Source organism: Notechis scutatus, chromosome 1, assembly GCF_049901735.1.
Source record: "Notechis scutatus isolate UNSWTSFEM ecotype Mainland chromosome 1, rNotScu1.2, whole genome shotgun sequence".
Lineage (NCBI taxonomy): Eukaryota > Metazoa > Chordata > Lepidosauria > Squamata > Elapidae > Notechis > Notechis scutatus.
In genome coordinates, this window is record NC_142009.1 from 309,335,278 (window position 1) to 309,347,410 (window position 12,133).

Sequence of the window (12,133 nt, forward strand, 5' to 3'; positions counted from 1 at the left end):
CAAATAGTAGGAATCCTCCTTGGGGTATTTGCTCTTGAAGTATTTCATTCATGCCTTGAAGTTCTCCTTTGATGGTAATTGATGAAGAAACATCCACGTGTGAACTTGCACAAAAAAGTCACTGTACAATCCAAGGAATGGTGGTACCTTCTCTGTCTAAAAAGCCTTCAATTCAAATAGTTGGGTGTGGTGGGAGTTGAGTCCAAGGGAGAAGAGCTCAATGTCTGAGAAAGGTAAAGAAAGGACCACTCTTCCCCCCTCCTTTAAGTGTAAGGAACCACCAATTTAGGATTAACGGGGCAGTTCCCCACCTCATTCTTCCAGGAGTAGTTTATTCCACTCACTTTCACAATGCACCCTGAAATGGGGGGTGGGGGTTAGGATGAGGGGTATTGAAGAGGGGGTTCTCTTTCTCAGTTCCCCCTTCCCTTCCCTTCCCTTCCCATCCTTGGAAGCTATTGATCCTGCTCTTCCCCTTCAGTGCACCGTAAGCACTGCTTGTCTGTCACTCTGAGCTGATGTCACCATAGACAGCTGCGCTTGGAGTGAGTAGGGGGGGGGGGTTAAGGAAAGGAGGGAGCTGCTGTCTCTTCCCCCCAGCCCTGAGGCATCTGCTGGCAGGGACGAGGCTCTTGAGCGAGGCCCCATAGTGTCTCAGAGCCAGGTTGGCTCTGGCAGTGACGCATCTTTCCTCTGGGTCACACAGGCAGCGCAAGGGGAAGTGCCGTCAGCCGATGCTCAAGCCTGGCCAGCAGGCAAGCAACTTTGCTGCTCCGTGGCTCTGAGTAAGCATGGCTTGGGTGGCTGTTGCTGTTGCTGCTGCCGCCGCTCTTGCCTCCTCCCTGCGCCAGCCTCCAGGGTGCGCTCAGCGAGGCTGATCAGCTGCTGGACAGCGACTCCAAGGGAAAGAAGGAGGGCCAGCGGTGGTGGCCAAAGCCAGCTAGCCTGGATGGATGGGCTGCGCACTTGCTCTGGAGAGCGAGAGCTCACCTAAGGCAGCCACTCGTTTCCCGGTTCTGCGCTCTCCCCAGATTTGGAAAGTGCTTTCTTTGTTTCCTCGAGCTCTTCCACTCGGAACACACCTTCAGTCTGCCAATCTCGATCAAGCTTCTGAGTTATCATCACCGGTCCCAACCTGCCGGAGTGTGAGGAAGGCAAGGTAGGCAACGGGGTGATTTGCTCCCATCCTGCGCCTTTGGAGCGCACTTTCTCAGCCCCGGCTAGCTGATGGCAGAGGGGGCTTTTCCTTGTCTGGTGGATTCGACCTGGGAGAGGCAAGAGTCTGGACGGGACGGTGAGAGGAGCTACTACTGCTGCCACTCCTACCCTTCCCACAGGAGGTTTTCATCCAAGGCAGAGAGAGATCGGTGGTTTGGCTTGGGATCCTCATATACAACGGAGAGCATCTCAGCAGAAAGACCACCAGGGAGTGACTCTCCCCCGCTACTCTTTGGTTATTGCTCAGGAAGCCAAGGAAGTCAATTATCTCCCTTCACTTCTTCTCTCCCCCCAAGCGTAAAACTATGGCTTTTCAAAAAACAACAGAGCCTTCCAGCGCTACGAGGAAACCTCCCAGTTTGTTGGAGATCGGAGCGCTCTGCTTGGATTCCGAGATCATCTTCGGGTTTACCAGCCACCTTCTCAAGAGGAAAAGCAAGGTAAGAGAAGGTGTGGCTGGGGAGCTTCCAACAGGCGGGAGGGTATAGCAGCCACGCGGCTTCGGACAGCCCACACATGGAGCAAAAACTTAGAGCCATGGTAGCAAATAAGCGAAGGAAGGAAGGAGAGTTAGAAAGAAAAAAGTTGAAGCCGTGGCGCTGGACTTTTGATTAGAACCGCCCGAGGTTTCTTAGGCTACCACCGAACGCTTTCAGCACCGCGGATAGCGCCAAATGAGTTTTGTTCACCTTGATCTTCCACGTGGACTTTCCCTTCGTTTTCCAAAGCTCCTGGAATGCGCCCAGGAAAACAAAGCGCGACTCTACGGCTTTCGCTAGCACCCCTCCCCTCCCAATTCTTATTCTCCTCACCCCACTTCTTGGAGCCCAAGGAGGTTTCCCACACATGAAATATTTAAGCAAGTTTAGCGAAGATCTGCTGAGCTGCCGAAGCAGCGGGAGGCTTGGGAGTCAGGCACTTTTATTGTTATGCGCGAGTGCCAGGCGCGTCTTCCCCGTCCACCTCCCAGGTTAACTGCGATGCGGGAGGGAAGGAACGAGGGAGTGAAACCAATGCTAATGAAATCGCCCCCTCTCCAAGCTATGCACGGCACGGGATGCTACAATGGGTTGCTTCCATGGCTCCTCCATCATTTCTTTTCCGGCTCCCTCTGTTCCCTATGGAAAGTTTCATTTAGCACCCGGCGAGCTGCTGCGTCGCGCCTCTGCTCCTTGGAGCGATATAAAGTCACGCGTTTGCCATTGCTTTACGCGAAGTAATTTACAGAGCAGCATATGAAAGAATCTCGCCCCCTCCCACTGTGTTATTATTTTCTGAAATGCTATAGATTTAAGATTTACGCTTTTATTCTAGTAGGTTTAACTTGCCTAGTAGGTAACAGTGCCGATGAGAGGAAGAAAGGCAACGCTGAATATGTTCCAAGATTGCTCTTGAAGACTTTTGACCCCGAATCCAAGGCATTTGAAAAGAGACTATCCTGAGTTGTACCTTCCGATTTCACCCCTCCTTCCTCTCCGTATCCCCTCCCTCAGGCCAACAGCGTGGCTTGGCGCCTCTCGCGAACCTCTCCTGCTGTGCTCGCAAATTGGATGCGAAGCGCCACGTTTGGCTAAAGCAGCGGTGGCGCGCAGCGGGGTGGGGGAGACGGTCGCTTCTTCAGGGGTGGGCTGATGAGATGAGGCTGGAAAGCTGTCGGTTGGAGGCAGGGAAGAAAGAGGGACGGGGAGGAGACGAAGAGTCACGGACTGTGCATTCCCTTCGGAGTTTCTCATTTTGCCTTCGGGGATTTGCCTGGGGGTTGCGCGCGGGCGAGCGGCTGTGGCGCGCCGGAGGAAGTAGAGCGAAAGCAAAGCTGCGATTCGCGCTTGAAAACATCCGAAACCTTGGAAAGGGAAGGCGGGAGGGAGCGTGTGTGCTCGCGCTAGCCCCGCGGCTGAGAGCGAAGGCGGAGGCGGCCTCGGGCGTCTCCACCTTGACGGATTAAACTTAGATGTCAACCCAGGAGCTGCCACCCCTTTTCATTTACAACTTGTCATTTGCACCGGGGAGGGAATGGTGCAGAATGCGGGCATTCGTGCAGAAAAGCGATGGGGGAGGGGGAATTGATGAAATAGGGTTAGCATTGGGCAGGGCGGTGGCGGCTAGCAAGATGAGGCTCGGTGGGTTTCAATTACCGGCGTGCATATCTCAGAACAATAAAGAGAAGGTCTAGAAATAGATGTATAAAAAGACCCCAGCTCTATATATGTATTCTAGTTTAGGGACTACCTGCAAAGTTTCTGGGTATACATTTATGATTGCGGGCAAGAAAAGAGGAAGGTCATCCTGGGTATTCAGGGCTAGGTTGTTTGGCAGGAGGAGCGTGGGAATGAAAAGCGCTCGGAGAACGTGGCTTTCGCGCGCTTCTTTGCCAGCGCAGATGGCTTAATTTTCTTTTGACGATCGATTGCAGAGCGACAAGGGACCGGCAGATGGCGCTGTAGCTACAGGGACCGGAGAGTCGCCGACATTAGTCTGATTTCTCTAATACGCCTTTTACCTTAGCTCGGCGGTTGCGTCTCTTTAACGCATTTATAAGGCTTCCTCCCCTGTATCGCCATCAACCAAGGAAGCCACGAGCAACCATTCTCGCCATGACTCAAAAGAAGAAATGTTTAAAAATGCCCACAACCGAGACGTTTTTTTCTTTTTGGGCATCCTGCAATTTAGGTGTATAACTTGGGCACCAACTGATAAATGTTTGCCAAATAGATGCTCTTTAAAAGTATGATATGGAATCGTAGAATTGTACAGTTGGAAGGCACCATTAGGGTAATCTAGTTCAGTGGTCTCCAACCAGTGGGCCGGGGACCACTGGTGGTTCGTGAGAAAATTTGGGTGGTCCATAGAGAAATGTTCCCCCCAAAGCAATTAATCTAGGCTGTGTGGGAACACAAGGCTGCGTCGCCCACATGGCCTGCCTACCCACTGGCCCCTCCCCTTCAGCCAAGCACAAACCTTACCTTGAGTAGAGCCACGCAAGCTGGAACTGGAAGGTAAGACCAACGGCGGGGAAGGGAAATCCGCCCCAGGGTGGCTTGCTGACGTTGGCGGGAAAATCAGTCCCATATTCCAGAGCTGCAGTAATCACAAGATTGGCCCTTTGGTCATCCCGGAGCAGCTCCTCCAGTCCATGGCAGGCCAGTGTACCCGGGTGGAGGAGCAGCTGCTCCGGGATGAGCTGCTCAGCAAGCCACCGTCAGTCAAAATTCATATTAGTGGTCCACGGGATTTAAAATTATGAGTTTGGTGATCCCTGAGGTCCAAAAGTTTGGCAACCCCTGATCTACCCTCTTTCTCCAACAATACGGCCTCCCCCAATAGGAAGTCCCAGCATGTTTTAGAGGCATGAAATGAAATTAAGCCCCTCCCCCCAAATTAAGGCCTATATTAAAGCATGTGAAATGGGGGAAATGGTGGTGGTGGGGGGGCTTGCCATTAGGAAGTACTTTTGTTGCACACCCGGATATGGTGCTGCCTGCATTGACCCCGATATGAAGTGCCCCACCAACGCCAAGGTCAACATCCAAGCCGTCGCCGCCCGTCCAAAGATGCAAGGGGGGCGGAATTAAGTCACCCCCGAAAAGACGGTCTAGCCATTTTTTCGGGGCTCAAAAAAAACACAACCTGGCCTTATTATATGAGAAACACGGTAGTTCAATCCTCTGCAGGAAAATCAATTAAACCATCTTCAATAGATGGCTCTTTATCCCCTTCTTAAATACTTCAAAAACAACAGAGAACTCAAAACATCTGTAGATAGATTCAATCAGAATAGAGCTGGAAGGGATCTTGGAGGTCTTCTAGCCCAACCCCTCGTTCAACCAGGAGACCCTATACCATTTTAGACAAATGGCTGTCCAGTCTCTTCTAAAAACCTCCAGTGATGAAGCCCCTACAACTTCTGAAGGCAAGCTGTTCCACTGGTTAATTGTTCTGTTATGATGTTTCTCCTTAATTCCAGGTTGTTTCTCCTTGATTAGTTTCCACCCATTGTTTCTTGTCCTGCCTTCTGGTGCTTTGGAAAATAAGCTGACACCTTCCTCTTTGTGGCAGCCCCTTAAATACTGGAATGCTGCTATCATGTCACCCCTAGTCCTTCATTCTCTGGCCAAACCCTGCAACTGTTCTTCATATGTTTTTCTCTCCAGCCCTTTAATAATCATCTTTGCCCTTTTCCCAGACTAAAAATCTTTTTTTTGTCATGTGGTGACAAAAAGTGGACACAGTATTCCAGGTGTGGCCTCTTCTAATGTTGTATAGCACAGATATCATCTATTACAAATTAATTGGAAGTTTTTCCTTATATTTAAATACAATATAGAGAACTGCATGGTTTATTCATTATTTCTCCTCCTAGGTAATAGAAAGAGCTGCTTCTCATCCTCTTAGGGTACCTTTGATATATCTAAAGACTGATATCATGTCCCAGTCTCTCCTCCCCAATTTTCTTTTATCTAGATTGAGCACAGCGTGCATTCCTGTTGCATGTCCTTCTAGGGCCTGTCCCCAAGTCCCTGTGTACCTCCACACCTATTCTGACCTGTCCCTTCTGGGAATGTGATGTTCAGAACTGTATACAATCCTCTTGGGGTAGTCTCACCCAGAGTAGAAGGAAAAAAGGACTTCTTGTGCACACAACTTTTCCCAGACCAGGAGCCCCACTTCCAACTGCATATTAGTCCTACTTGAAAGAGTGAATTTTCTGATAACAGAATAACAGAGTTGGAAGGGACCTTGGAGGTCTTCTAATCCACCCCCCCTGCTCAGGCAGGAAAGCCTGTACCATTTCAGACAAATGGTTGTCCAATCTCTTCTTGAAAACCACCAGTATTGGAGCATTCACAACTTCTGGAGGCAAGTTGTTCCACTGATTAATTGTTCTAATTTCTCCTTAGTTCTAAGTTGCTTCTCTCCTTGATTAGTTTCCATTTATTGCTTCTTGTCCTGCCCTCAGGTGCTTTGGAGAATAGCTTGACCCCCTCTTCTTTGTGGCAGCCCCTCAGATACTGGAAGACTACAATTATGTAATCCCTAGCCCTTCTCTTTGTTAGACTAGACATACCCAGTTCCAGCAACTGTTCTTTATGTTTTATCCTCCAGTCCCCTAATCATCTTTGTTGCTCTTCTCTGCACTCTTTCTAGAACAAGGGTCTTCAAACTTGACAGCTTTAAGACTTGTGGACTTCAACTCCCAGAATTCCTCCTCCAGTCATGTTAGCTCAGGAATTCTGGGAGTTGAAGTCCACAAGTCTTAAAGTTGCCAAGTTTGAAGACCCTTGTTCTAGAGTCTTTTTTACATTGTTTACATCTTTTTCACATTGTGGTGACCAAATACTGGATGCAGTATTCCAAGTGTGGCCTTACCAAGGCATTATAAAGTGGTATCAACACTTCATTTTATCTTGATTCTATCCCTCTATTAATACAGACTAGGACTGTGTTGGCTTTTTTTTGGCAGCTGCAGCACACTGCTGCCTCATACTTAAGTGATTGGCTGCTAAGACTCCAAGATCCCTCTCACGGTTACTATTATTGAGCCAGGTGACTACCTATACTAAAAAGTAAAGTGTTGCATTTAGATGAGAAAAACCAAATGCACAGGTATTGTATAGTATACCTGTGCATTTGGTTTTTCTCCTCTGGGTGTAGAACTTTACTTTTTTCACCAATGAATTTCATTTTGTTAGATAGCACCCAATGTTAAAATGTTAAACACTACAATTCATGCTATTCCACATTTAACATTCAAAGCTGGATTGCTCTCCAGTCTTGTATTTAACAATCCTTTCAAACATATTGAGGTACACTCAAAGTTCTTGGGCAGAGGTCTCCAAATTTGGCAACTTTAAAGACTTGTGGACTTCAACTCCCATAATTCTTCAGCCAGCTGGCTGAGGAATTCTGGGAGTTGAAGTCCACAAGTCTTCAAGTTACCAAGTTTGGGGGGTCCCTGTTCTTGGGGGTTGTATGGCACCTCTGGTGCCTCAATCTCTGAAGTAGCCCAAGGAAGCCACAAGGCTGTGGGCCCTTGCTGTGCAAAGAACCTTTGTGAAACATCACAGACCTTGGGCTCAGTACATTGCTGGAGGCTGGATGCTTTACACCAGGGGTCCCCAACCGCCGGTCCGCAGACCGATACCGGTCCGCGGAACAACTCTTACCGGGCCGCTGGTTGCTGGGCGCCGCCATCTTTTTGTTAAAAAGTGCTTCCGGTGAGCTTTTCCGGGTAGAAAGCTCACCGGGAAGCATTTTTCATCAAAAGAGATGGCGGCGCTTCTCAGTGAGCTTTTCCGGGTAGAAAGCCATTTCTACCCAAAAGCTCACCGGGCGCTAGCGCCCTCATCTTTTCGTCAAAAAGATGGCGGCGCCCAGTTGATGCCGGTACCGGGCCGTGGCGCCCAGCTGATGCCGGTACCGGGCCGCGGCATCAAAAAGGTTGGGGATCCCTGCTTTACACAGAGAAACGAGGAGGTTTCCTCTCTCAAGGATGGATTTAAAACAACACAGTAATTGTATTCCATAGTAAATAGCAGCTGACTAGGCAATTAGTTCCTTATGCTAATTTCTCCAGCTGCCGGGTCAGGGTTCCTCTGTAGAAATCATCTCCATCAATTCATCTCTTAGGGGATGAGAGGAGGAGGAGGCAGCTCTCGCAGAGACTGTGTGACAATGGAGAGGCAAAGAAGAAGAAAAAAGCGACAGTGAAAAATGCCTGGGCCATCTCTTATTTCAAGGGACTCCTCCCTTGAGGGACTGAGCCTTGTGCCTAGCAACTGGCCTGTTTAAATACATCTTTGCTTGAAATTCACGGAGGGCAGCTCCAGCGTGGAAGCAACTAAGAGGGGACACACGACTTTTAATCCGAAATGGACTCCTTGCGTTTGTGGAATGGGGCCTGTGCTTAAAGAGAATGTCTGGGAATTCACTCTGAGTTCTGGGATTCCCTTTCAAGGTTTTACAAATACCACAGAACCTCTAACATGATTCAGAGGGTTTAAAAGAGACATACATCTGGCACATAGGCCATTCCGGCTGGGGTTCAACCTTCCTTGTGGGAACTGACCATACACAGGATAGGGCACACTCTATATTAGAGGTCTCCAAACTTGGCAACTTTAAGACTTGTGGACTTCAACTCCCAGAATTCCTCAGCCAGCTATGCTTATGGACTTCAACTCCCAGAATTCCTCAGCCAGCTATGCTTATGAACTTCAACTCCCAGAATTCCTCAGCCAGCTATGCTTGTGGACTTCAACTCCCAGAATTCCTCAGCCAGCTATGCTTGTGGACTTCAACTCCCAGAATTCCTCAGCCAGCTATGCTTGTGGACTTCAACTCCCAGAATTCCTCAGCCAGCTATGCTTGTGGACTTCAACTCCCAGAATTCCTCAGCCAGCTATGCTGGCTGAGGAATTCTGGGAGTTGAAGTCCACAAGTCTTAAAGTTGCCAAGTTTGGAGACCCCTGCTCTATATCCATCTCACCTGTAATGGGAGGAACTGCAGCTCATTCAACTCATGCATTGCATCAGGCATGGAGAAAGCAACTACATTGACCACTGCTGTTCCCAGGAATATGGGTGTGTCTGGCAAGGGCAAAGGATCAAGGGCAAAATAACTTAAGCCTTTCAGGTAACAGTTCTACATTAAGAAGCGATCAGGGCAATCCCTAATTTCACCAATCAGAGGGCTTAGATAGTAAATAAAGAGGCAAGGCCTCTCATTGAGACCTTGGATAAAAGGCAACCGGGTCTAGGCTACAGAAATCCAGGGTTAGGGTTTCCTGTAACTCTCTGCTGTTACCTTGTGGTCACCAAGAGGACTGGTAGCTCAAACCTGGAAAGATGTGCCAATTTCTATGAGCCACACTAATCAATAAAGGAGACATTCTGACAAGCTTGACCATTCTTTCTGTCTTCGCAGTGAGGAATCCTAGAGGTTTTTGGAAGTCATTGCTTTGTTCTAATGGAAGTCAAGGAGAGGGATTTTTTTTTTAAAAAATGGAAAAGACAAAGTGCTTTAAAAAGTCAGTCCGGTGCAACAGAAGGTGAGCAGATTTCAAGTCTATGGTATCGCTTATAATTTTCCCAAAACAAAAGCATGAGTTTGGGAAATGGTACCAAGCACCCATACTGAATGGAGCGTAGAGTCTTTCTAATTTCTGGTTATTTAAAAATATAAATGGAAAGAGGGGGCATTTCGCTTTTTAATATTTATTTTAAATACGGTGTGGGAGAATATTATTGGAAATGCACCCAAGATACACCCCTAGTTGCTACCTGTTCCTGAAAGGGCAGGAAATCCATAGAACTGCTTGGGTTGCTTAGGCCAGGGGTATCAAACTCGGGGCCCTGGGGCCGGATTCAGCCTGCGTGTTGCTTAGATCTGGCCCATGAGACAGTCCTGGAAACAGCAAAGGACTGGCCCAGAGTGCCTCTGCCAGCAAAAATGGAGCTCCATTTTTGCTAGCAGAGGATTGCAGGAGGCGGTTGCAGCTGAAAATGGAGCTCGGGAGCCCATTTTCACTTGCAGAGTGCTCGGGCCACCGCAGGTGCCCCCGACATGAGTGATGTCGAGCTGTCCACACCCACCCTGGCCCCATTAGGTCAAACATAACCCCGATGCGGCCCTCAGTGAAATCGAATTGTTACCCCTGACTTGGGCCTTTCACTCGTAAGAACAGCGCTCCTGCGCATGTGTTAAAATACAGCGAGGAAAAAAAATGACGCAGTTCAATTCAAACCAAGATCGTGGCCATGACTTTCTGATTGAAATCTTAAGTTCAGATTCTGAAAAATGCTGTACTAATAAAAGAAAGGGCTTTTTATAACCTGTGAAGAGTACATTTTACTGAGCCTACTACTCCCAATCATTTTACATAGCTACTGTACATGGAAAAAGGACCTGCATTTACAGGTGTGATCTCAGATGCCTTTGAGTAAATGTGGCAATGTTAATAAAGGCCACCTTTTTATTACTGCATTTCTGTCACTGAGTAATTACGGACCCATATCTGGAATTAAGATCATGATGACAAGGCAGTAAACCCAATTTGGTATCCTTGGTAAAACTGAGAGGGAGTTGCAGTGAATCCTAGCTCTCTGAGGAAAAGAATACCTAGATAATATGTGAGTTTCCAAAGATTTATCTTATTATTCATATTATTCGTTTTGAATAATTTTCTTCCAGAGCCACTGGGCATAACTTCAGATTGCAACACAACTAAGAATGCATAGACAGTAGACACATATTGAAAACGACTTCACAGCTACACACATTTTTTTTAGAAGAAAGCAGCATTAAATAAATAACTTCTTGGTTCCCTTAAACACCTTAAACGCAGGATTTATAAAGAAAGCTCTAAAATTTAGGGACCACCATTGAGAAAATCTAGTTAGAGTTCTACTAGGAGATACACAAATAATGCTTCCAGCATTATTAAGGTAGGTAATATGAGTAATATGAGTGAAGACATTTAGGATCAACAGAAGGTAGAGTAAAGCATATTAGAAAATGTGATCTATAATCATAAAAAAGAGTGGTTGACTCCAGTTATCTATATGAATGGCAGTGACTAAAAACCTTTCCCTTTCAAAATTTAATCCACTATTACGAGCGAGCTCCCATTGGTTCTTAAATTTGTGATAAAATCAGAGTTGATCCTGCAAGTTGCAGGACTCTGCTTTAGATGACTAGCCCCAAGCCACAAACACTTCAGAGCTTTAATGATTAAGACCAACACTTAAAAAAATGTGATACACACTTATATCCCATCACCACACTTATATTCCAGCCTACATTTTACAAAGCAAAGCCTCCTCTTAGCAAAGGTGTGAATTGGCCAAACAATCCAATCCTCTGTGTAGGTGTCAAACTTGCGGTCCGTGGCCCGGATGCATCATGTGCTGGCCCCATCCCCACCCACTGTAGCAAAGGGGAAAAAAGTCTTGATATGTCATGTGACGCTGCCGAGATGCATTTCTGTCACTGACACCCCTGCTCTGTGTGTTTACTTCAAATTCTCACCCACTGCCTGTATAGGTGTGTGCATAAGATTGGGGTAGGGGGAAGGGTAGGTTTACTTCCCTTTAACAAGCCTCAGAGGGACTTGTTGCTGTTTAACTTGCTTGTTTTAACCAACTCTGCTGCCTCCTTACAAGTGTTTCTCAACCTTGGCAACTTGAAGTGTGGACTTTTAAGTTGCTAAGGTTGAGAAACAGTGCTCTAATAGATTCAAGGACTGGCAAGGGAGGGTAAGGGAGGTTCTAGTATACATTATTGATTGACTATGATGGCAATTTGAAAGCTGTATTGGCTGCCAGTGCAGCCAATGCAAATTTTGAGCACATTTCAGAATGTTGCTGCAGATTTAGTCTACAATAGTCTACAAAATAGTGCAATAGAAAGGCCATTAAAATAATTTGTGTTCCCTCCAAAAACTCAGTCCATCCCATTAACCTAAAAGGACTCATGAGATTTTCCTATTTTTCTGTTGGGATTGCAAGAATGAAATGTTTCCTCTACTAGGGCATTGCTTGGGATTAAATGGGATTAAGGTAGGATCCAATGCTACCAATGGTAGAGAATATGCATGAAGTGACAACTGTAACCAGTTACAACTCTCTGATAAGGGGGCCATGCTCACCTCCCATTCATACATTATATGTTGTTTAAACACCAAATGTATGTTGTGTATGTGTAGTAAGGTAAAGGTTTCCCTTGCACATACGTGCTAGTCGTTTCCAGCTCTAGGCTCATCTCCATTAAAAAGTCAAAGAGCCAGCGCTGTCCGAAGACATCTCCATGGTCACGTGGCTGGCATGACTAAACATCGAAAGTTCACAGGACGCTGTTGTCTTCCCACCAAAGTAGTCTCTATTTTTCTACTTCATTTTTACATGCTTTTCTAACTGC

At 47.0% G+C, this 12,133-nt stretch overlaps 1 protein-coding gene across 1 annotated transcript in view; it reads left to right on the top strand.

Moving 5' to 3' along the window:
* Positions 1–616: 616 nt before the first annotated feature.
* Positions 617–12,133, top strand: part of KIF26A (kinesin family member 26A) — a 174,545-nt gene continuing 163,028 nt past the window's right edge. Inside the window, exon 1 of the mRNA XM_087952243.1 lies at positions 617–1,658. Coding sequence (XP_087808369.1) covers positions 1,524–1,658 — 135 coding nt within the window. The 5' untranslated portion in view covers positions 617–1,523. The remainder of the gene's footprint in view (positions 1,659–12,133) is intronic.